At 33.7% G+C, this 20,933-nt stretch overlaps 3 protein-coding genes and 1 long non-coding RNA gene across 5 annotated transcripts; 2 read left to right on the top strand and 2 right to left on the bottom strand.

Moving 5' to 3' along the window:
* The first annotated feature begins 606 nt into the window (after nt 1-606).
* On the top strand, nt 607-3,694 carry LOC135842347 (inosine-5'-monophosphate dehydrogenase 1-like). The gene is made up of 11 exons (XM_065359766.1): nt 607-1,017; nt 1,090-1,138; nt 1,229-1,330; nt 1,412-1,540; nt 1,603-1,761; nt 1,846-2,133; nt 2,211-2,301; nt 2,378-2,617; nt 2,690-2,846; nt 2,917-3,060; nt 3,134-3,694. The coding sequence occupies exons 1-11, from the start codon at nt 914-916 to the stop codon at nt 3,234-3,236; spliced, it is 1,566 nt and encodes a 521-aa protein (XP_065215838.1). The 5' UTR covers nt 607-913; the 3' UTR covers nt 3,237-3,694.
* Nucleotides 3,695-5,311: 1,617 nt separating this feature from the next.
* LOC135844862 (spondin-1-like) lies at nt 5,312-11,572 on the bottom strand. 2 transcript variants are annotated; one of them, XM_065363244.1, is made up of 13 exons: nt 11,156-11,565; nt 8,648-8,842; nt 8,283-8,550; nt 7,928-8,060; nt 7,739-7,851; nt 7,569-7,656; nt 7,351-7,474; nt 7,141-7,271; nt 6,958-7,039; nt 6,724-6,871; nt 6,423-6,642; nt 6,143-6,323; nt 5,312-5,432 (listed from the first exon to the last, which is right to left on the bottom strand). In XM_065363244.1, the coding sequence occupies exons 2-13, from the start codon at nt 8,817-8,819 to the stop codon at nt 5,416-5,418; spliced, it is 1,677 nt and encodes a 558-aa protein (XP_065219316.1). In that variant the 5' UTR covers nt 8,820-8,842; nt 11,156-11,565; the 3' UTR covers nt 5,312-5,415. The 2 variants fall into 2 exon arrangements, with proteins under 2 accessions (XP_065219316.1, XP_065219315.1); XM_065363243.1 differs by lacking the exon at nt 5,312-5,432 and adding an exon at nt 5,458-6,063 and having other exon boundaries at nt 11,156-11,572.
* Nucleotides 11,573-11,739: 167 nt separating this feature from the next.
* LOC135844863 (calponin homology domain-containing protein DDB_G0272472-like) lies at nt 11,740-12,653 on the bottom strand. Its single transcript, XM_065363245.1, has 3 exons — nt 12,407-12,653; nt 12,214-12,308; nt 11,740-12,140 (listed from the first exon to the last, which is right to left on the bottom strand). Exons 1-3 carry the CDS (start codon nt 12,544-12,546, stop codon nt 11,911-11,913), a joined length of 465 nt encoding a protein of 154 aa, XP_065219317.1. The 5' UTR covers nt 12,547-12,653; the 3' UTR covers nt 11,740-11,910.
* Nucleotides 12,654-19,144: 6,491 nt separating this feature from the next.
* Nucleotides 19,145-20,166, top strand: LOC135843986 (uncharacterized). The gene is made up of 2 exons (XR_010558424.1): nt 19,145-19,210; nt 19,308-20,166. It is a non-coding gene; the product is annotated as an uncharacterized LOC135843986 (long non-coding RNA).
* The last annotated feature ends 767 nt before the right edge of the window (nt 20,167-20,933 follow it).

The following is a 20,933-nucleotide window of genomic DNA, read 5'->3' as shown; positions in this document are numbered from 1 at the left end:
TCTTCATATTGAATATTTTTACTTTCTGATTTAAATCCTATGCAATGCCGTCTGTTCACTCACCTCTTTCTGGTATGTACTTAGGTATATATCAAAAATTGTGTTTTGTTTGTTCGTTATATGCTTATCAGTAACCATTGCAAAAAAATGATATTGCTGCTGTATTTAGTAGAAAAGTAGCAATAGAAGCATTCCTGACATGATTTTTCAGCTTTTTAATGAAAAATAATACACCTCACAATAAAAAATATAAGGAAAACACACTTAAATTACTGTTCATCTTTCATGCCAATACCCTTAACCACAAATGTTTCTAAACATTGTTTCAAGTCGCCGGAAATTTCGGCGACCTGAAACATTGTTTACAACACGTTGTAAACACAGGTTTCGAAACATTTGGTGTAAATGAAAAACTGAAACTTGGTTGTAAACATGAATTTGTTTCTGAAACACTGTTGTCGACTGCGGTGTAAACCCACCATCAAAAATATTATCCCTTCCCTTTTTGAGTTCTTCGTCATCCCCTCCTTCCCGTATTATTTTTCAAAAGTTCAACTCCCCCCTCCCCCCATCTTTTACTACATTCGCGAATCTGACGATCAATTTTTATCGCCGGCTAAAATGTGATCGTATGTGCGCAGCTCAAGTTATTTGAATTGAAATTTTTTTCACTGGGATAGAATCGTATATTAATTATATAATAATTAAGCACAATAAATAATTGTGTTTATCTCGTGAGGGTGCGGTTGTGTAATTAAGTAAAATCAACTGGAATATCGTATTTCACGTGGTTCAGGTTATGTAAGAAACTCACGTGTTTTTAAATTTCGTATAAAACACCTTGCATTGTGCGGTTATCTGTCATAGAACACTCAACTTTTTTTCGAAGCAAACGTGTATTTTTCAATTTAAAATGAGTAACGCGGAAGATTTAATTTCTGGAGGAAAAGGTTATATTCCTCAAGATGGATTGACTGCTCCCGAATTATTTTCCAACGGGGACGGCCTCACTTACGGGTAACAATATAAATTCTTTTTTTTCCCATTTTTCCCCCAAAAAACTCATTCTAATTTTATTTTTTGTTTTAGAGATTTCATTATCTTACCCGGATATATTGATTTCACTGCCGATGAAGTTGTAAGTATTTGATATTGAAATATATATCCGTCTTACCATGTGTTTGTGATAACTGATAAGCAATTTTATTCAATTAAATTTTTTAAATAGAACTTGAATTCAGCTCTCACCAAAAAAATAACTCTAAAAGCTCCGCTGGTTTCTTCACCCATGGATACTGTCACTGAATCAGAAATGGCTATTGCTATGGCTGTAAGTAAACTTTAGTAAACATTTCCATGCAACATGTGTCTCCTCGTCGACTTTTTTCAAATTTTGCATTTGTCAATTTAGCTATGTGGAGGCATCGGTATAATCCATCATAATTGTACTATTCAAGAACAAGCTGCCGAAGTAATGAAAGTTAAAAGATTCAAGCATGGTTTTATATGGGATCCTGTTGTTCTTTCTCCAGATCATACGGTAATTTTTTTCATGTATTCTACAACTCGAATGAATATCATCTGACTGAAAGTTTTGAGCAGGTCGAAGACGTCGAAAGGGTTAAAAAGGAGCACGGTATATGTGGTATACCAATTACGGATAACGGACAACGTGGTGGAAAATTAGTAGGAATCGTCACCTCTCGAGACATCGACTTTCTGAAAGAAGACGCACAATTGAAGAATAAAAAATTATCCGATGTAGGTATCTCATTTACATATGAATAGCGGTGGTTTTTGTGTTAATATTCGTTTATAAAATAGTAATTCGTTTTGCTTTGTTAGGTTATGACGCCGTTTGACAAATTAGAAACAGCCATGTCGGGAATTACTTTAGAGAAGGCGACTGAAATGCTGGAAAAATCTAAACGAGGCAAACTTCCTATTGTTAAAGAAGGTGGCGAATTGGTTGCTTTAATAGCTCGAACCGATTTGAAGAAAAGTCGTAGTTTTCCGAACGCTTCGAAGGATGAGAATAAGCAGCTTTATGTTGGTGCTGCTATAGGTACTAGACCCGATGATCGTAATAGGTTAGAAGCTTTAGTTAATGCTGGCGTTGATGTGATAGTTATTGTGAGTTATTTAGAATGACTTCGTATTTTTTCTCTCGAAAATCATATAATTCAATCGATTTTATTATTTTTTACCAGGACTCTTCTCAAGGAAATTCGATATTTCAAGTGCAATTAATCAAAGAAATAAAGTCTAAACATCCCGATTTACAAGTTATCGGAGGAAATGGTGATGATCAAATTTATAAATTTTTCATAATGTTAATTTTTAGCTCTTCATTAATTATTTTCGCTGCCCTTTCTAGTTGTTACCGCTGCTCAAGCGAAAAATCTTATCGATGCTGGCGTCGATGGTTTAAGAGTTGGAATGGGCTGCGGATCGATTTGTACTACTCAAGAAGTTATGGCGGTAGGACGCCCTCAAGCAACGGCTGTATTTAAAGTATCCGAATATGCTAGACGATTTGGAGTTCCTGTTATCGCTGACGGAGGTGTCCAAACTATCGGCCACATTGTAAAAGCATTATCATTAGGAGCATCTACTGGTTGGTTATCAATTATTTCGTGTTTTTATTCCTTATTATGATTCGTTTTACTCACTTTTTTTTGATGTGCAGTTATGATGGGATCGTTATTAGCTGGTACGACGGAATCTCCTGGTGAATATTATTTTTCTAATGACGGTGTGAGAGTCAAGCAGTATCGTGGTATGGGTAGTTTGGAAGCCATGAACCGACGCGATGCTGGTTCCGCCAGTGACCGATATTTCCATAGGTAAGCAAAGAGATATACAAGTAATACTTGAGATAAATATTCGACTAACACGTATATATCTCCATTGCAGTGCTGTAGACTTCCTTAAGGTACCCCAAGGAGTTAGTGGTTCGATAATTGATCGTGGTTCTGTGATGAGATTTTTACCATACGTGCAATGCGGTTTGAAACACAGTTGTCAAGATATTGGAGCTAGAAGCCTTTCGGAATTGAGGTACCTATCGAATATGTACCTAAATTTCAAGATTGAACGTATATTCGTTATTGATATATTCGCCTTTTTTCAGAAAAATGATGTATTCTGGTGAATTGAAATTCGAAAGACGAACCTTATCAGCTCAACTTGAAGGAAAAGTTCATAGCCTCCGGGAGGTTGACTCGTGTAAATAAGATCATCATTAGTATGGAATTACCCCTTTATCTGAACGATTATCATTGCCAGTATTGTTTATTGAACTGTATGACGTTTGGAATAATGGTTGCAATAGCAAATTTTTCAACACTTTCGTGTGTTACCTAATACCACCTACAGATAATTCTATTTTGTAAATATTTATCTGTTTTTGTTTGCCTTTTTTTTTTTTTTTTAATCATTGACCTGTTATTTTACCTTGGTCCACGCATTTCGATGGAAAATATATCACCGTGTGTATGAGTTTTACGCAAGTCAATTGTATGTATCGAATGTTAGAATATAGGTACTATGTTAGTACAATGCGTTGTATACGAACCGTGTTTTATATTTTCCCCTCCTTTTTTACGTGTTGTACCTAAGTTTTACATTTTTCAGTTCTTCCGTATATTTATTTTTGAACAAAATGTTGAATAAATGATTTTGTTTCATTAAATTTTTCATTTTCATTTAAATCATTTGAAAATCTGGGTAATTAATACTTATCTACGTGACTAAAAATATAAGCCGGCTCGCCACGTGCTATCATCGTTGAATTACGAGTATTAAATAACTTGAGAGATAAGAGTAATACCCGGCGAAAGTTAGAATCGTATGAGAAAAAACACATTTTGATTGTTGAAATTGTTACAAAGTTAAGAACGATGATTTTAATTAATTTGTGCAGTCGTAAGCGAATTGTGTATGTTCACAATGATTTGAACAATTACGAGAAACGAGATCTCACAAATCACAAATTCTTTCGTTTCTAAAAATGTACCTAGCAATTAATTGGAAAAACTAGGAAGAACTCATTTAGCACAAATCTATGATTCATTCGGATTAGAGAGTTTGAAATTTAAAAAATCAGACTTTCAATCTAATTTCCGGAACGATTTTTTAATTGCAATGTTCTTTACACTTCACAGCATCAATTTGTACGGTAAATTGCCACTTGAGAACTTGTAAAATGATAACGACCTTGTCTTGAAAAGATGTACATAATTTTAGCATCACGTTTTTCCACTCACATCTCTTGTAAGTATTTATAGATTTTTAAATAGCATAGAAATTTCAGCTTTAAAATTAAAAAAAAATGTTTAAGCTGAAATTTTCGGTTTTGGGGCCAAAGTTGAAAAAATCGGTATTTTTAAATTCAGCTCCAAGTTTTTTTGATAGATTGTAAAGCCATCTTGTTGCAATTTGTGCAAGGACCCCGATAGTTTGAATGTGAAGGAGCCACCCCACATAACCCCGTTTAGTTTTTTTTGCCACCATCAAGCTGAGAAATTGGGGTTCTGGGATTCAAAAGAACATCATTTTTTCTCTTTTGCAATCCAGCCTGATACATCGAAATTCAGTACAAATTTATTGCCACCGAAAAAATTCGCAGGTTGATCACTTTTTCGACTTGGCGTGTAGACTACTTGGATGTATGTCTAATTGAGTCTAATGTTAATGAACGAGTAATTATGTGAGATACGAATATCATTGCTAATACATTGTGTGCTCCTCTACCTAAACTTACTGCTGGCAGTGTTTCAAAGTAGACAGCTGTGTTTAAATAATTCCATTTTGATGCCTCAGATGCCAAAGCTTTGAACTGTTCATTGTTGAGTCTTTGCGACACGAGGAATTTTTTTATTTATCGCATTACATGTTTGTTGCTTGTTTATTAAATATTTGGAAAAAATATAGTTTTACGTCAATAATGTTGACGAGTAGGATTGATTATAATATTGTGTATGTGTATACTTACTTCTTCTAAAATGGTACACCTAATTGCGACCAATGATCAAGTTGAAGTGTAGGTACCTACCTTATTTTACAATGTTGAAATTTTCCACCTTCCATATCCCACCCCCTAAAGTTGATGACATTGGGTGAGAAAATAATTACCTATTTTTTATTTTTCTGCCTACTTACAGAAGAAAAAACCGAACAAATATTTCACGAATGTCGAATATCTTGCAACGAAAATCTTCAAATGGGCAGATTTCATAATTATATTATTTTCGACTGAACTATACGAGTACCTACCTACCAATTAAACAAGATAAATGAAACAAACATATTGACGTAAAAAAGTTCATTGAAAGCTTTTTAAATATGTACAAGTGCTAGTACAAAATTATTTCTAAGTATTGCATAAGAATTTCCCATTTTGATAAAAGAAAGTCAACCTGTAGATGTAACTGTAACATAAAAATACACATGTTTAGTTTATCGTTGAATTATTAGCGGTAGATAGATATGTTTATTAATTATCTAATAATGAGTGTTAATTTTCAGGAAACAAACTGATCTACGATATAAGGTACTACATATCAGTGTTACGGAAGCACATTTAATCAAGTAGGTAAATGGTCGAGAAATTTACCCACATTGTTATTACGTCTCGTATCAAACCTAATTTCATGAAAATAAAATAATCAGAAGTCCTACAGGTTCAAATTACATAATTGATAATTTCCATCACGATAATTTTTTCTGTAGGTAAATAATTTTCAGCTCTGACGTTTGTTTTGTTTATAAAGATTCGAGATAAACACATATCTCTTGAATTTTTCCATAACTGCAGTAAATGATAAAACACGTGGGAATCAATTCCTTCAAACCAGAGTTCCGCAACCTTTTAAATACTTGTTTTGAACAAGTAGAATATTATTTTCCGTGACGAAATTTCCTTACACGTAAATCTCGCTGATCAATTGTTAGTAGTGGTATTTGTAGTGTTACATAATTTTGGGTTATGCAGTATAGTATACGAGTACACAGCGGATATAGAAACGTCGTATTTATTGGGATATTTTACTTTAAATCCTTCTATTGTAAGCGTGAAAATAGTGAAAAAGATTAGTATTATTCTGCGTACTATCATAATTAATTTAATAATCGTACTCACTTTTTTTCTCTTTGTCCGTGAGGCAACCAGGATCACATTTTATTTTTTGTTCGAAAATTAATTTAACACAATTTAAATTTTTTCTGCCTTCATCTGTGAGCGCCCTTGTTCGAGTTCTACGGCATGTTCCATCACAAGCTGAGAAAGGTGTCCATGGGGTTGTTGGGCAATCATTCTGATTCTGAAAAGAAAATTATCATTGTGGATATTGTATATAATGTTATAGATACATTAGATAGTAGGTACATATTCTCAGTAGGTACTTCAATAATGTACTTACAACTAATTGACGTCTCTTTACAGCCAGTTTTTTGTCTTCTCCATAACAAATGCTAGCACATCCATCTTTGGACAATGTTTCGGTAGTTTGATTATTTTCAAAACATTGTTTTATAACATCATCACTCCACGATGGGAATTTCCCTTTGACTCTATCATCGTCGCATTCTGGAAATGAACATCCTGACCAAGGCACGCGATCGGTAACCATGTTGCAAAGGCTGTAAAATTAAACTGATTAATGATGAGAAGATGGTGTAGGTACTTTTGGAGATGACTGTGCATCGGCATCATCAACGTACTTATTGCAATTTCCATCCGGACAATCATTATTGTTCCTGTTGTCTATGGGTGTAGCAGAGGTTGTATAAGAATTAGCGTCTTCACTGCAAGCTCGTTCATAGACTCTAGATCGAGTTAAATGTACACGAGCCAACGGTTTCAGTTTTTCTGTGTAGAAAATGAAAAATGAGTTTGTAATCTTGTGGGACTTTTTTTAAAAAAAATTACAGAAGCTACAGTAAGTATGTCCTCACCAGTATTGTTAGTGTGAAAAGGCGATGCATATACTGTAGCGTGATCAATTTTGGTAATCGTCTCGTTGGTATGTTCTTTGGGCTAAAATTATGATTTTTTAAAAATTTCATTAGGTTGGTACCTATTTGTGTAAGAATTAATCGTTATAATACTCAAGCATATTGTGATGTCTAAAAACGTACTGATGTGTATTGAAGGCCATCGTATAGTCCTAGATCATAAGGATAAAGATCAATTATTTTATCGGGTATCCATTCAGTTTTATTACACAATTCCAAACCAGATACTCCTACAAACCAATCTGGTGATGGAACTGAAAACAAGTTGAGATTATTTGACGATTATATTCACGTGATTTGATATTAATTTATTATCTCAAAGAACAAACATACTTATCAATGAAATTATGGAAAGTAAATGGTGATTTTTATCAACTCGAAATACAGCGAATGTTTTACCAGTGATGTTTGGGTACCTTAAACCTTTAGCTTTAATCACTGTTCTTGTTTCATTACTCTGAACAAAAATTAATTTCGCAATCAAAAAGTATACCAAAATAAGCAACTTGTAAACCATAAATAATAAGAACTTGTTTGTAGCCTATACCTACCTTGATTTCAGTTTCCAGTGTGGTGGTGTTTTCATTATCGAGGAAATCTATTAAGCCTTGGGATGCCATTTCACTCTCTTTCCAAAATCTATCAGTAACCAGACAAATAAAAGAAATCATTCGCAAACCTAATAGAAATTTTCAATTTATGAATTTTCATATACGCTTACCTATAAGATGTCCCATGTGAAGATCCTATCACGTCTGAAAAACGTGTAGTCCATACGTTGCCTGGGAAATAGAGAGGATGACTTTGACGAGTCCACATTCCTTCGAATTTCAGCTACATCAATGGTTAACTATGCAGAATTACTTCAAATATTTATACACAAAAAAAAGGTGCAGAGTGATCTGCTTACTTCGTATTTAGCTTCGTTGCAGGCTTCACAATCTTCAATATTGTCGTCACTCTTCACATTATCATCTTCGCATATTTCTGTCATCAAACCAAAATTGTTCCGATACCACACATTTTGTTCCATTACGGAAGCTCTAAATTGAAAAATAATTAAAGATTAGCGCTCATATATACCTATTTGTTTTTTCGTTACAGTAAATGCGATAAAAAAAAGAGACGTAGCGAACGAGGGATTAATGAAAAAATATTCTAAGAATAATGATGCTTTTAATGAGTGAATTAATTTTCCCCCAAATTATATTTGTTTCCATCGAACAATTTTTTTCGCTACACCTCCAAGTAATAATCATACAAACCGAAGTGTCATACATCCTCTTCCAGCAGGCGGAGCTGCCCATTGAACGATTACTTCAGATACAAATATATGAGAGGTATGGATAACCATGTTGGGACATTTTTCATCTACTTTCGCGGTCATGTCCCCAGGAAAGACTTCCAGTACACCAGCGATATTTGGATCCAATATCGGACTAACATCATTCATATTTCTTGGTTGGACCGTAATGGAGAAACCATTGAATTGAATAGGTCCTTCTATTACGCTATTTTTACCTTTCAACGTAACTAGAAAATTTAATCAAGTAATTAGTAAGTAAGTATTTCACTCAATTCTTGTTACTTATTTACAATTGAATTTATCGTAGATAGGTAACTTATTTACCATTGTAAAGTTGTTGTGGAATGTACTTCTCTGGAGTAGTTGCGATTTCTATTATAAATTTACCATCGTCTTCGTTAGGCGAACCTGAAGCTCCTTTTGGTCTCACGTCGCAAGTCCAAGTATGAATATTTCGAATATGATAGAGTAATAATATTAACATTAGGAATCTCATTTTTGCTTATTGATCATGTAAATCTGAAATACAAAAATCATGATGAGGTACGGTCGCGTGCACGGATACCTATTCGTAATAATACGTAACATTCGTGTTGCCAAAAAAATGCACGCGTATGCACGATGTACATTTTTTTGGCAATATTATGAAAATATTTCTTGGCTCATGTGTGAAGGTTAATGATACGTGTCATTATGTAACAAAATTTTGATCCCTAATTAATTTTCTTCACAGATAACGAATAAAAGTAATAACTCAAGACTTGATTGGCCCTTGTAGCTGATATCTTCGAGTCACTATAATCTGGCGTGCAAGTATTCTGAAATCTTAATAGGTACCTAATGTGCCTAAAATTTGCATCGAAAAGAATTATATTGTACGTAATATTGTGACATAGCGGGTATATAGCTTTTTAAAAACGAGACAGATTGTTCCTTCTTGCGATTAGGGAGCCAAATATGTAGGTAGGTACTGTACAATGCATAAACTGATTCGTACGATACACACAGGATCGAGAACAATCACCCTTTGAAGTACCTGCAAGCTATTATTGAAACGTGATCCATCAAATCTCCCCTCACGATGTAAAAAAAAAACTTGGAATAATATGCAATTAAGATAATTTATTTGAACAATGGAAAATACTGCTAGTGCTATACCGTGCTGCAGCGCATAATATAGCTCGCGATGCAGCTGGAATTTCACAAAAAATCAATACCCCACATCTGACCCAATTGCAGCGCTCGGGCTAAACATCCGTTTTTTAGTCTTGCGCTTTACCATTTTAATTCAAAATACTGTGAAACATTTTCATGAAATTTTCGCCTTTCAAAGGACGTCGTCGTCGGTACCATTATTGATGAATCGAAGTTTTACGTTATGTAATGTTTCGTACCAAGGTGAAGAATTTTAAGGCTAAATTGTAAGTACTCATGTAGATATTTTAGTGATTTTATTTTTTAATTTGCTTTATTCCGTTGATTTTATCTTCACCGAGTAATTCATTATCTTGGTTCTGTGGCGAAAAGTGTAGTTATGTTGAGAGGGATTCCGATGGGTTTAAATTGACCGTAATTGAGAACAGATTTTCTTCGATACCTATGATTGATCATTTGCAAATGGTGCTGTGGTTATAGTTTCGATGTGATCTACGTTCTTTGAGAATATCGAATGCAAATTGAACGAGGTTTATGGATAACGATTTATAAAGTAACGTTGAGAGTGTACAATACGGTACTGTAAATTTTGGAAGAATATCAGACAGATAGGTTTCTCAGATGGATTTCCTAGCTGCAGCTAGTTTGGATTTGGAAAGTACTATCTTGATGGCTGATGTGTTTTGTTTTGCACCAATATGCACGAAATCAATTCTCAAATTAGTGTTTGGTTTGAATAAAGGATTCAATTTGTGCTGTATATTCTCGATAAGTTTTAGTGCGATGAAATATTCTGTTCGGTTTTAGAAACGAAGCTTTGAAAACTGTTATTTTTAGGCTACCTAACTAAAGTAGATCTGGAACTGAGATTAACAATTATAATTTCGATGTAACATTGTAATAATACTTTCAATTTCTATTAAGTAACTTATAATAATTAATTTTAAAAAACACCAATTATTAAAACAAATTACAAATAAAAAAAAAAAAATTAAAAAATGCTGATAATAAAAAATTAAATTAGATAAAAAGCAGTGTTGCCAATTTTCCAATCTTGAGAAAAAAAATTGTCATGAAATTAAGAAAAAAATGATGACAAAACACTTTTTTAATTTTTTTTAGATAGGTATTTTATATTTTTTTTAAATAAATGAAAATATGAAAAATTTATTACTGAAAAGTGAAAACGATAACAAATTATGCCGTCGATGCAGGTGATTTTGAAATTTGATCTTCAAAGAACAACAACGAACAACCGGTGAATAAAAAAGGATAGAAATAATTACAGATAGAGCCTTTTAGTGAAATCATTACGGTATTATATTTAGGCATATATAGAAAATGCATTTGGAAAGATATTCACTTTTACACTTTCTCGTTTCATTTTAAAATAGGTATAGGTATGTGCATCGTCGATTTCACTGACACTATTTTCCCAGCTATTCCTCTCCTTCTCTGCTTCAATAAATAATATTATAGGTACAGAGAAATCAGAATTATTCAGAATTTAGATTTATTTTCACAACAAAATTATAAAAACATATCACCACCGCTGACCAGCACCGTAGCGTAGCTTTGAGCAGAAGGAATTTGAAAGTGTAGGACGTTATCAGCGTCACACACATTACTCATGCGTAATGTCAACATTTTGAAAGTTTGAACAAAAGTCATACTAACCTGAAATGTTTGATTATCAGTCTGGAACAGCGTTAGCCGACATGTACACGTTGAATGTCGCTTTGGATTGCTGAATGAAGGGGAGAGTCACCGCCCAAAATCAATAAACGCGAATCTTTTTCACACCGATGATACGTATCGCGATGTAGCACGTAATGACGTTATGAAAAATACACGCTAATGACTTTTTTGCTCTCGGTTTGTGCACAATATTTACTTTCGAAATGCCGAGTACTAAGCAAACCCCCTTGTTATAAGATGCTAGATGAGTATTGATAAAGTTTTGTATCATTTTTGGCGCATGCTCCAAAAATAAAGATAATTCGTCAATTACCGTACAACTTCTACGTCTCCACTATGGTGTTTTTTTTCGTTTTTTTTTCTCATCTTCTAAACGAACATTTGGTATAAGTTATGTAAAGTATTCTGGCAAACATTTCAGTTACATGTGTAGATTTGTCAGCTACGTGTGTGAATACCTACGTTGTTGGGGATTCAAAATTTCTACGAAATTTCTATTTTTACGTTTACGCTAGCATAGAGAAAACAAACTGTTGCATTTTTTTCGATATTGTATGCGTTACTTTCGAGAAGGGAAATACCCATCATGCAAACACACGATGATTAGAATTTTATTAGTCGAAAGTAATTAATGGAAAATTTACACTCATTGTGTCGACAACATCAATAATGTAAGATAAAGTAGGTACCGAGAGTTTTGGAAAATTTTCAAAAATTACGCCAGTTGGGTAGAACTAATCGTCGTTTTCTTTGGAAGTAGCGAGTTTCTCCATTTGTTCTAATATTTCGATTTCCAAGTCGACTTGTTTAATGCGATCGGCCTTTGAACCGTCGTAATACTTCATCTTTGGCGATTTTTCTTGCTCGATTAATTGTTTCTTTTCTTCTTTCAAAGTCTGTTCGCGTTCTTGTTTAGAAATTCGGTGATATTTTTCTAAATCTTCTTTAAATTTCACCATTGCCTCTGGAATATCAGATAGGTACGTCGAGTTAGGGAGAAGTTTTTGATGAACAAGGTAATTAGTTCTGATACCTACCTTCTTCTTCTTGGCTCAGAGCTAGTTCACGATCCGCTTCGAATACTCGTCCATCGATTATGTTAGAAGGAGGTGATTTAACTGGCGGTGGTTCTCTGTAAAAGCACATGTAGTACGTATAGGTTTAGATAGCAATTTTAATCAAAAGGGTATTATGTTTTATTACGTATAGTTATGTTTATCGTTACCGTACATTTGTTTCTTTTCCGACGATGTTTCTTTCAAATCTAATTTCTCCTTCTCAGTGTCCTTCTTCTTTTCTTTCTCGAGCTTTTTGTGGGTGGCTATTTTTTTCTTCTTATCGACGATTTTCTTCTTCGGTTCGGATGCCATACCTCGGAATAACTTTAAAGTGAATATATTTTTCAGTAATTTAGCGATACTAGAATTTTTCAGAGACTCGGTACGGATCTACCGTAAATAAGAAATTTAGTCGATAAAACAATCACTATAAACAAAAAGTTTGGGACTAGGCTTAGATAGCCGCGTATTTATGATTATGACACATATCATTATTTTATGCAATTTTTTTCGATTTATTTTCACATTTATTTTTTTTATATTGTAGAAAAAATTACTTGTTTGGGGAAAAAAGTTGAAAAAATTTCAATTGCATAATCGGTCAATGGTCTGATAATTTTTTTTGAATCAGCACATTTTGGGCGAATTCTCTACCTCTGTTATAGAAAATGATTAAAGGTATCAAAGAATGGAATTTGACAGAAATATGATACAAAGTAGGTACCAAGATCACGTCGTTTTTTTCAAACCCAAAGCTCACTTTTGGAACCCTCAGGCAGTAAAATAAGAAACCAAAATAGTGTCGAGAATCTCCATCACTATCTTGAGCGCTTCAGCCAGCATGGCGATGGCGAGTCCTTATTGATGGGTCGAAATTCGCAAGGTTGTCGAGCCACATAAATTTTCCACGAATGTCAAGGTTATAAGTGAACTTTACATTGTCAAACGACCCTCTCTCCCTTCTTCACCTCGTCCTTCATTCCTCGATGAATTTCTTTCTGTTCGATTTGATTCGCAGTCTTTTGCTATTCTACCGGTGTTGTAAACTTGTAGAGGTTATCTCTGGTCGAGAATGACAAAAATTCGTCGTTAACCTTTCATCGCGCGCAACCAAAACTGGCACTTGGTCGAGCAAACGTGCTAAAAAGCCAAGTCGGGTTGCGCTTACGGCTTCGGCTCCACTTTGCAACATTCTCCAGCAAAAGCTGCGAGTTTTCCGCCATATTGTACCGCTAGCTTCCGCGGATACCTCGCTCGTCGAGACGTTTAAGGGGGATTTGAAAAGCATTTCAGCTGCTGAAACAAGTTAACGGCTAACGTTACTCAATTGCCGAATGTTTCCGGTAATGTAAAGTTGTGCTTTGGTGACGCGATGTAAAAGTTGCCGAAAATGCCGGTGACGTAAATTTCAACTCGGCTAATTGTAAGTTTTTGAATTTATATAGATTTTATCGAGTTTTTTTTTTTGCAGGTTCGAAACTTTTCGATTGCTTGCGTAAGATTGCGTAATATTTTTAAATTCATTGTTTTGGATTTTTTCTGAAAGAGGATGATGCAGGTGTTTAAACAAAATATTTTTCGTTTTTTTTTTAAATTTCCTATCTTTGTTTTTTAACGAATAAGAAAACTTCAAAACTCAACATTATATTGTAATCTGAATTTGAATTAGGTACCTACCTACCTACCTACCTACCTACCTACATATTTTCATGAATGGAAACAAGAAAAATCAATGCAATGTTATAAAAAAACTGAAAGTAAACTCATCGTTAATCTGGGTTTAGGCCGCCTATTCATTTGTGGTTTTAACGTGTCAGTCTACAACACGCTGAACATGTCGTTCATCAGTTTGTGACTCATTTTTAACCTTGTAGTCATGCGGTTTTTTAATCTGCATCAAAATGTCATAATTTTGAAAACTTTAATAGAATTCTACGTTTTAAAATATTGCTCTTCGAAAGTATCGCGTGACTTTTTTTTGGGGAAATTTAATTAACGAAACGTCGGGTTGCTTTGAAGATTTCTAGGGCCATTTAAACTCGAGCTGCGAAGCGCAAGGGTGTTCAACTCGTAGACTATATTTTATGACTTTTTGGTATCGAGTGATTTGTGGAAAAGAATGAGAAAAGTATAAATTGTGTCTGCTTTATCGTCGTAGATCAGCTTTGTTTAATTTTAATGGATGTTTGAAAATGAAATTTTTCCAGCAGGCTTTTTCTTTTCTTTGAGCTGAGTTCTTTTGTGTAGTTATAATTGGAGTCTAGTGAATAGGGTATCTATTCGGGTTATTTGACGTTGTATTTGTAGCATCCGCAAAAGGTTTCGTTTTTTCACACGTGACTGTAGTGGTAGTTCGAGTATCTGAGCGATAATTAAGTAGGTACAATGTGTAAAAAAAGGAATACAACGTGGTCGAAATGGGCAAATGAAATGAGTGTTTTTTTGAAAGTGCATGAGCATTGTTGAGAAAATATTTGAAAAAAATTCCAACCAAAAAAAAAAAGAAAAAAAATGGTTGTTATTTTGCAAAATGTTTGACTACCTATTCTAACTTTCCTATACCTTTATCTACATAATGATAATCTACAGGGTGCACAGAAATATCAAGTAGTACTTACCCCCAAAAAAGTGTTCTGCTTAATATTTCGGTTGGTCACAGTGAATGATAATAATGATAGCACATGATTGGTTGTTGGACTGAGTTGATAACATTCCACTAGCTAATCATATGCATCTATGTATTTCACGTTGCCAACCTAAATATATTTTCAACAAAAAACTTTCTTCGGGGTACTCGATATTTTTGCGCACCCTACATACTTCATTTAACTGAATAGGTAGGTACCTACATTACACTTGGAGGGTTATTGGTTTGTTTTGAAGGTACCTACGTATAGCGTTTCTTTCACGAAACTTATTCAACCACTCACTGAAAAAGCATCGTTTGCGATCTGTATCTAATTACCCGCTTGCCTCCCTTTTCAAGTAGATATTGTCGTAAGTTTAGTACGTATACATAAACTTGTGAGAAACATACCAACTGTGTCAATAAGCAATGGTGAGTTGAGACGACATTCATACCCAATATCTACTGTATCTAGCTACTCGCAGATGATTCAAGAGGTCAGACAACACGGTGATGCAATTCGATTATCGTACATGGTTCACCATTATTTATAGGCTCCCACGAGATCATTAAATCTTCCATATTTCCTCCAGCCCTTCATGCCAACTGGTCAGGGCTGCAGATAGAGAAGGGATAGGTATAATTTAGACGGAATGGAGCCGTATATTTTGAATGATGTTTTCGATTTAGAGTTCGCATGTCCCTTTTTTTTTATTCAAATCTTAGTTATTGTGGCTACCCATTTTCGTAGTAACTGAGTGCTTATGTGATACATAGGTAGAGTGATGATGAGGAAGTACGATTTTCTGGAGAGTTGGCTTATCATTTAGGTACCTAATTAAGTTTTCGATTATGACCATTGGAACGAAAATTTTGTCGTGATTTTTTCACAGCTCTAAATCCTTTGGAAAATGATTCTTGTATGTTTCTTCCTGTTTTCCTTCAAATTTTATTGAATTTGATAAACACGAATGATAAGGTTACCAAAAAAGATTAAGATTCGAGAGAAAAATGAAAATGAAGTCTCCTCTTTAAGGAAAGTCTTAGATCGGGGACATGTTTTTTTTTGCTACAGTTGACTCAATCTGTATGAATTCCAAATAAAAATACAAGTGTGACAAAATATGTATGTACTTATCAACATTTCTTTTTTGCAAATTTGACATAATTTTATAGTCAAACATAATAGGTACATATCTTGAAATGTCAGAAATTGGTTCTTTTTTCCAACTCTCTAAAAGTCTGACACAATGACAAGAATTCATTGATTTTTTTTCCATTTTTAAAAGTTTGACATTAAGTATTATGTAAAATGTCAGAAATTCGTAAATTTTTAAGAAAAATTTTCAAAGTCTGACATAATGTCAAGAATTTAACGCAATTTTTGACTTCTAAGGACTTGAAAAAAATAACCCAAGTACTATTTCTGACATTTCAGTCATGTTAAAGTTAAAGTAGACTTTAAATAGGTATCAAATGTGTGAATAAAAACTTGAGCAAAAATTAAAAAATTGTTAAAATCATGTCAAATTTCCAAAAATAATTTTTTAAAACTTTGTCAGACTTAGGTAAGTAATTATTAGGTATCGATTTTACAATTTTTTGTCTCACTTTGTCAACTTGAAAAAGTCTTGTTGAGTAAATCAAAAAATAAATCTTTGATTTTAGACTTTCTTAGCAGAGGGGACTTTTTGTCGTTTTTCCATGTTTTGAATTTTTCTTTCATTTTTTGAAAGATAAATAGGAGGGATGGAGGAAGCTAAAACTTCATTCTCTTAACCTTCACTTCACTCGGTTCAATAGTTCAAACAATTTTGAAAAATTGAAAAAAATGAGAGCGAAGTTTCTCGATGAAAAGAAAAGTTTTGAATTATGGACACGTTTCTGCTTAAAAGGCTAGGTACGTAACCTATGAAGTGTTCAGAAGTAATTTACGAATTGAAATTTTTCCAAGCGAGTATATTTTATGATTTAAAAAAATTAGGACGAAATTTGCCCAAAAGTATTTTTTTTTTCAATTCAACATTAGAGAAACACTTAAGCCTATTGTAGATACATATGTTTAAAAAAAATTAAAACAATCTCGATAAATCAAAATCCAGCAAGTGTTTCTTAACATATTTCGAATGTTTTTTTAAAAATCATGTTAAGTTTTAAAAATCGAGATACACAGATTTTCAATCTAGCTTTTTGTACCCTCTCCTTCCGCCCGTCCAATCAACTTGAAAAAAAATACAAATTAAGAGTTTTCTTTTCTTTTACAAAATTACTTTACAAAAAAAAAAAAAAAATAGGTACCAAAAGTTCGATAATATATCTAAACTGAAGGGCTCTTATGTCGTCAGAAAATGTTTTCATAAGGCCCTAATTCCGACCCACCCCCTAATTCGTCAGATAATGTCCCACTCTTCGCGGGAAAAATGTTTTCTGGTTCCTTTTTCACAGAAAAAGCGAATGAGACCAAAATCATCACTCTAAAGTGAAATGGTAGAAAATTATGCGCAAAAAACGAAAATCAAAAAGTCAAAACATTATTTTGCTTCTTTTTCAAATCATTCCCTCCAAAATAATTTTTAGCGAATTAATTAAGTGAAAAGTGCTGTCCAATGGTGTTATGTTGAATAATAATTACGTGCAATTAGTTTTTGGATCACGATACAGGTAATTTTCCCAGATCTTGAAACATCTAATTGTTATGTGGGGCCCTAATTCCGACCCACCCACTGTTTTGGCAATTTCAAGACGTTTTTTTCTACAGATATGCCGAAAAATACAATAAAACGAAAAAAATTGGCCTAAGATTCGATGATGAAGTTATAGTGAAAGCTGTGAGGAATAAACAATGCGGGTATAGAGTTGCATTAAAAAAATTTGAGGTTCCTTTAACCACACTAAAAGATTATGTAACGTCGTCGCGCGAATGATGAGGTTATACCTATTACCTACATACTCGCAAACTCGTTCAAATACTTTAATAATCTTATGTGGACAAATAAATATTCGTTTTAACGTTTTATACTTTGATTTCTGTGTTTTTTATTCACTTTTGACAGGTTTTTTGGGTGGGTCGATATTAGGGCCACTTTTTTTCGGTACTCAAATTTGACACTTTTCACTAAAATGTTTGGAGAGATCGTAAATGAAAATTTCGGGGCTTGGAGGTTTGGCATATTAAACTAGAAGGGTGAGGCTATCGTTTAAGCCATCACCGGCATTTCCAGCTCAATTTGGCTTAGAGAAATTCCAAAAATAAACTAGGGGGTCGATATTATGGCACCTTACCCTTAACCTTAGAAAATGCTTGCCTTAAGTATGTAGTATTGGGGAAAGGCGTACTTACTGTGAGAATTCTTCCCATTGAGCTCCTAAAATGATGTGTTGAATTTCAACTTTGTGGAGTAAAAAGCAAAATTGCCACTCATCCTCCCTCAACCTTACGAAAAATCGTTCACCAATTTTTTTTCAGTTCAGAATACACCCAAGAACTTTTGAAAGATATTTTAATACAGTAATTTGAGCTTGACAAGATCATCATCATCAAAGTAGATTTTTTGTTATAATTTTTCTATTTTTGAATTTTAATTGATGTGAAATCTTTAAAAAAAATGGCTCAAGAGCATCTAAACAGAGAAATTAATTTGAAAATCTTCTTTTGATGGTTTTGTTCAGTTTAATGACTGCGCTATTTCTAATTTAGAATTTGTTTGTATAGTACCTACTTTTTGTGAAAAAAAAGCTTGAAAAAAAGTGTAATTTTTAAGCAATAATGATGGTCTATAATCGGATTAAAATCTAATTTGGTAGCTAATAAATTTTTTTTTTTTGTTGTTGAAAATATCATGTAACTTAGCTGGTAGGTATCTATCTAAAAAATTTGGGATAGAAAGGAGAATTGAAGTATTATTATTTCAATTTTGAAGATTGAGGTAGAAAGCTGATGTTAGAATATGTCTCAAATTTTGAACCTTAAAAACTGAATAAGGACATGTTTGAGTCACTCCGAAGCTCTAATGAATTTCTTAATTTACAGTTTTGGAAAAGTTCCCCTAAAGATTTTCCAAATTAGTGAATAGAAATTGAAATTACGTTTCTGCCAAGAGGGCTGGGGGGAGGGGGTCATGAGCATGCTCCACCTGGATTATTGTCGCTATTTGTCTTGATGATTGCCTATTAAGGTATAGATGGAATAATATAAATTATAAAAGCCACGTTTTTCTTGAATCTTTCCCAATTTTATGACATTTTTAAACAACTAGATACTCTTTGCAAAGGGCATAACGATGGTGTTGTGGATAAAAGGCCAAACTGTTTTTTTTTTCCAAAGGGCAAATCTGTTCTCGGTCATTTTGAGTAAATACGAAAGGGCCAATCTGCATTTTTTTACATGAAAGTATAATCCAAAACGGCGAAACTGAACTATTTTTTTACTTTTTTTGTTACATTACAGACCACTACAAATTTATCTTTGATGGCCAGTAATTTAAAAAAAATTGCAAATGTACCAAAATGATCTCAGAAAACCCAGACCTACGAGTAAACAAAATAATACGAGGGTGGATTAAAAAGTATCGCCAACAGTGCTCTGGAGGAGAGCCTATATGGAGGTACGAGTATTTTGAACCAAATGAGCGCTCATTTTATAGCTTGAAGTTTTAGGAAGACGGTGGTGTGTTCAGTTTTTAGATACCTACAACTCGAAAAAATGTTGATCGTATTTGAAATTTTTGAGAAAAGTTATTCGGTTGATGGGGCTGGAGTATCGTACATTGCGGTCTAGTAGCAAGTCTAATATCTATATCAAGCAGTGTGTGCAATCATTTGATAGTCCAAAGCCTCAGGAACACGGCGGTGTATTCAGTTTTTTTTGTTTGACTTGTACAAATATTCTTGAATGAATTCAACGAGATCATGGTATAGCTAAGTGATGTTAATTTTCACTAAAAAAAAAACGCCCAAGTCACTTTGGACATGTTCAACATTGTTACAGCATGTTGTACAGAAAAACTAAATACATCACCATGTTCCTGTAACTTCAGACTACAAAATTACTGCTCATGCAGCTTGCTATAAGAATTAGTCTCGCCGGTAGAGCGCAAAGTGTACCTACTTGTGTATCCTGCATGACCTGAAATTTTTTCCTCGGCCCATTCGAAGGCCTCCAAAATTTTTTCTATAACTCATATCGTGTACCTGAGACTTCAGGCTACAAAATCACAACTTCTTTCTCAATAGAAATGAAATGAGGAAGGATCGAGATGACGGATTTGCTAAACTATTTGAACCTGAACCAAAGACCAAAAATTCAGGTAATTTGAGTACGCTGTATAAGTATTTGGCATTATTTGGACACATTTGAGTAATTCTGTTGGTTTTTCTAGAAATTAAAATATCAAAAGAGCCTCAGGAAACGAATTTTATCCGTCAAAAAAAAGAGTTCATTCTGAAGATGATTAAAAAAGATACCAAAGCTCGAACCTTCACTGATGACTGATAACAAATCGATTTCACCCCTACATACAATATTAGACTATATGAGCTTTCATTTCGCGGCCGAATATTTCCCATTTGCTAAGCATTTGCCATTTATCAACAACAAAACATCTATTATTTTTTGCCAAATTTATCAGATTGGCCCTTTTTTTCATGTTGAACCTGTAGGTTGAACAAATACAAAAGGGCCAATCTGTCCACTCTCGAACTATTTCATCATTATAAATTTCTCAAGCTAGAAAAAATATTATCAGTGGATAATAATGGAAAGCGAATGAGTTGCCTTCATCAAAAAAATTGATACATCGGCCAAACTACTCCTTAGTACAATGATATGACACTTTCGAGTTTAGAATGCAAGTTGGAAACTCAGTTTGGCCTTTTATCCACAACACCATCGATAATATTCCTGTTTTTCATAATAATACCCAATGAAGTGAAAAAAAACACGTGAGTCTGACAACGTATGTAGGTAGTAGGTACCTCTACCTACCTACATATGTTGAATTCAAGTGGCTTTCACAATCATTAGAGCCATTTTGGTTGTTCATGACGTATTGGAAATATACCTGGTATAAAAATA

Source organism: Planococcus citri, chromosome 4 (assembly GCF_950023065.1).
Source record: "Planococcus citri chromosome 4, ihPlaCitr1.1, whole genome shotgun sequence".
In the NCBI taxonomy this organism is placed as follows: Eukaryota; Metazoa; Arthropoda; class Insecta; order Hemiptera; family Pseudococcidae; genus Planococcus; species Planococcus citri.
The sequence above is the reverse complement of the archived record's forward strand: the minus strand, read 5'-3'. Positions and strand labels throughout refer to the sequence as shown.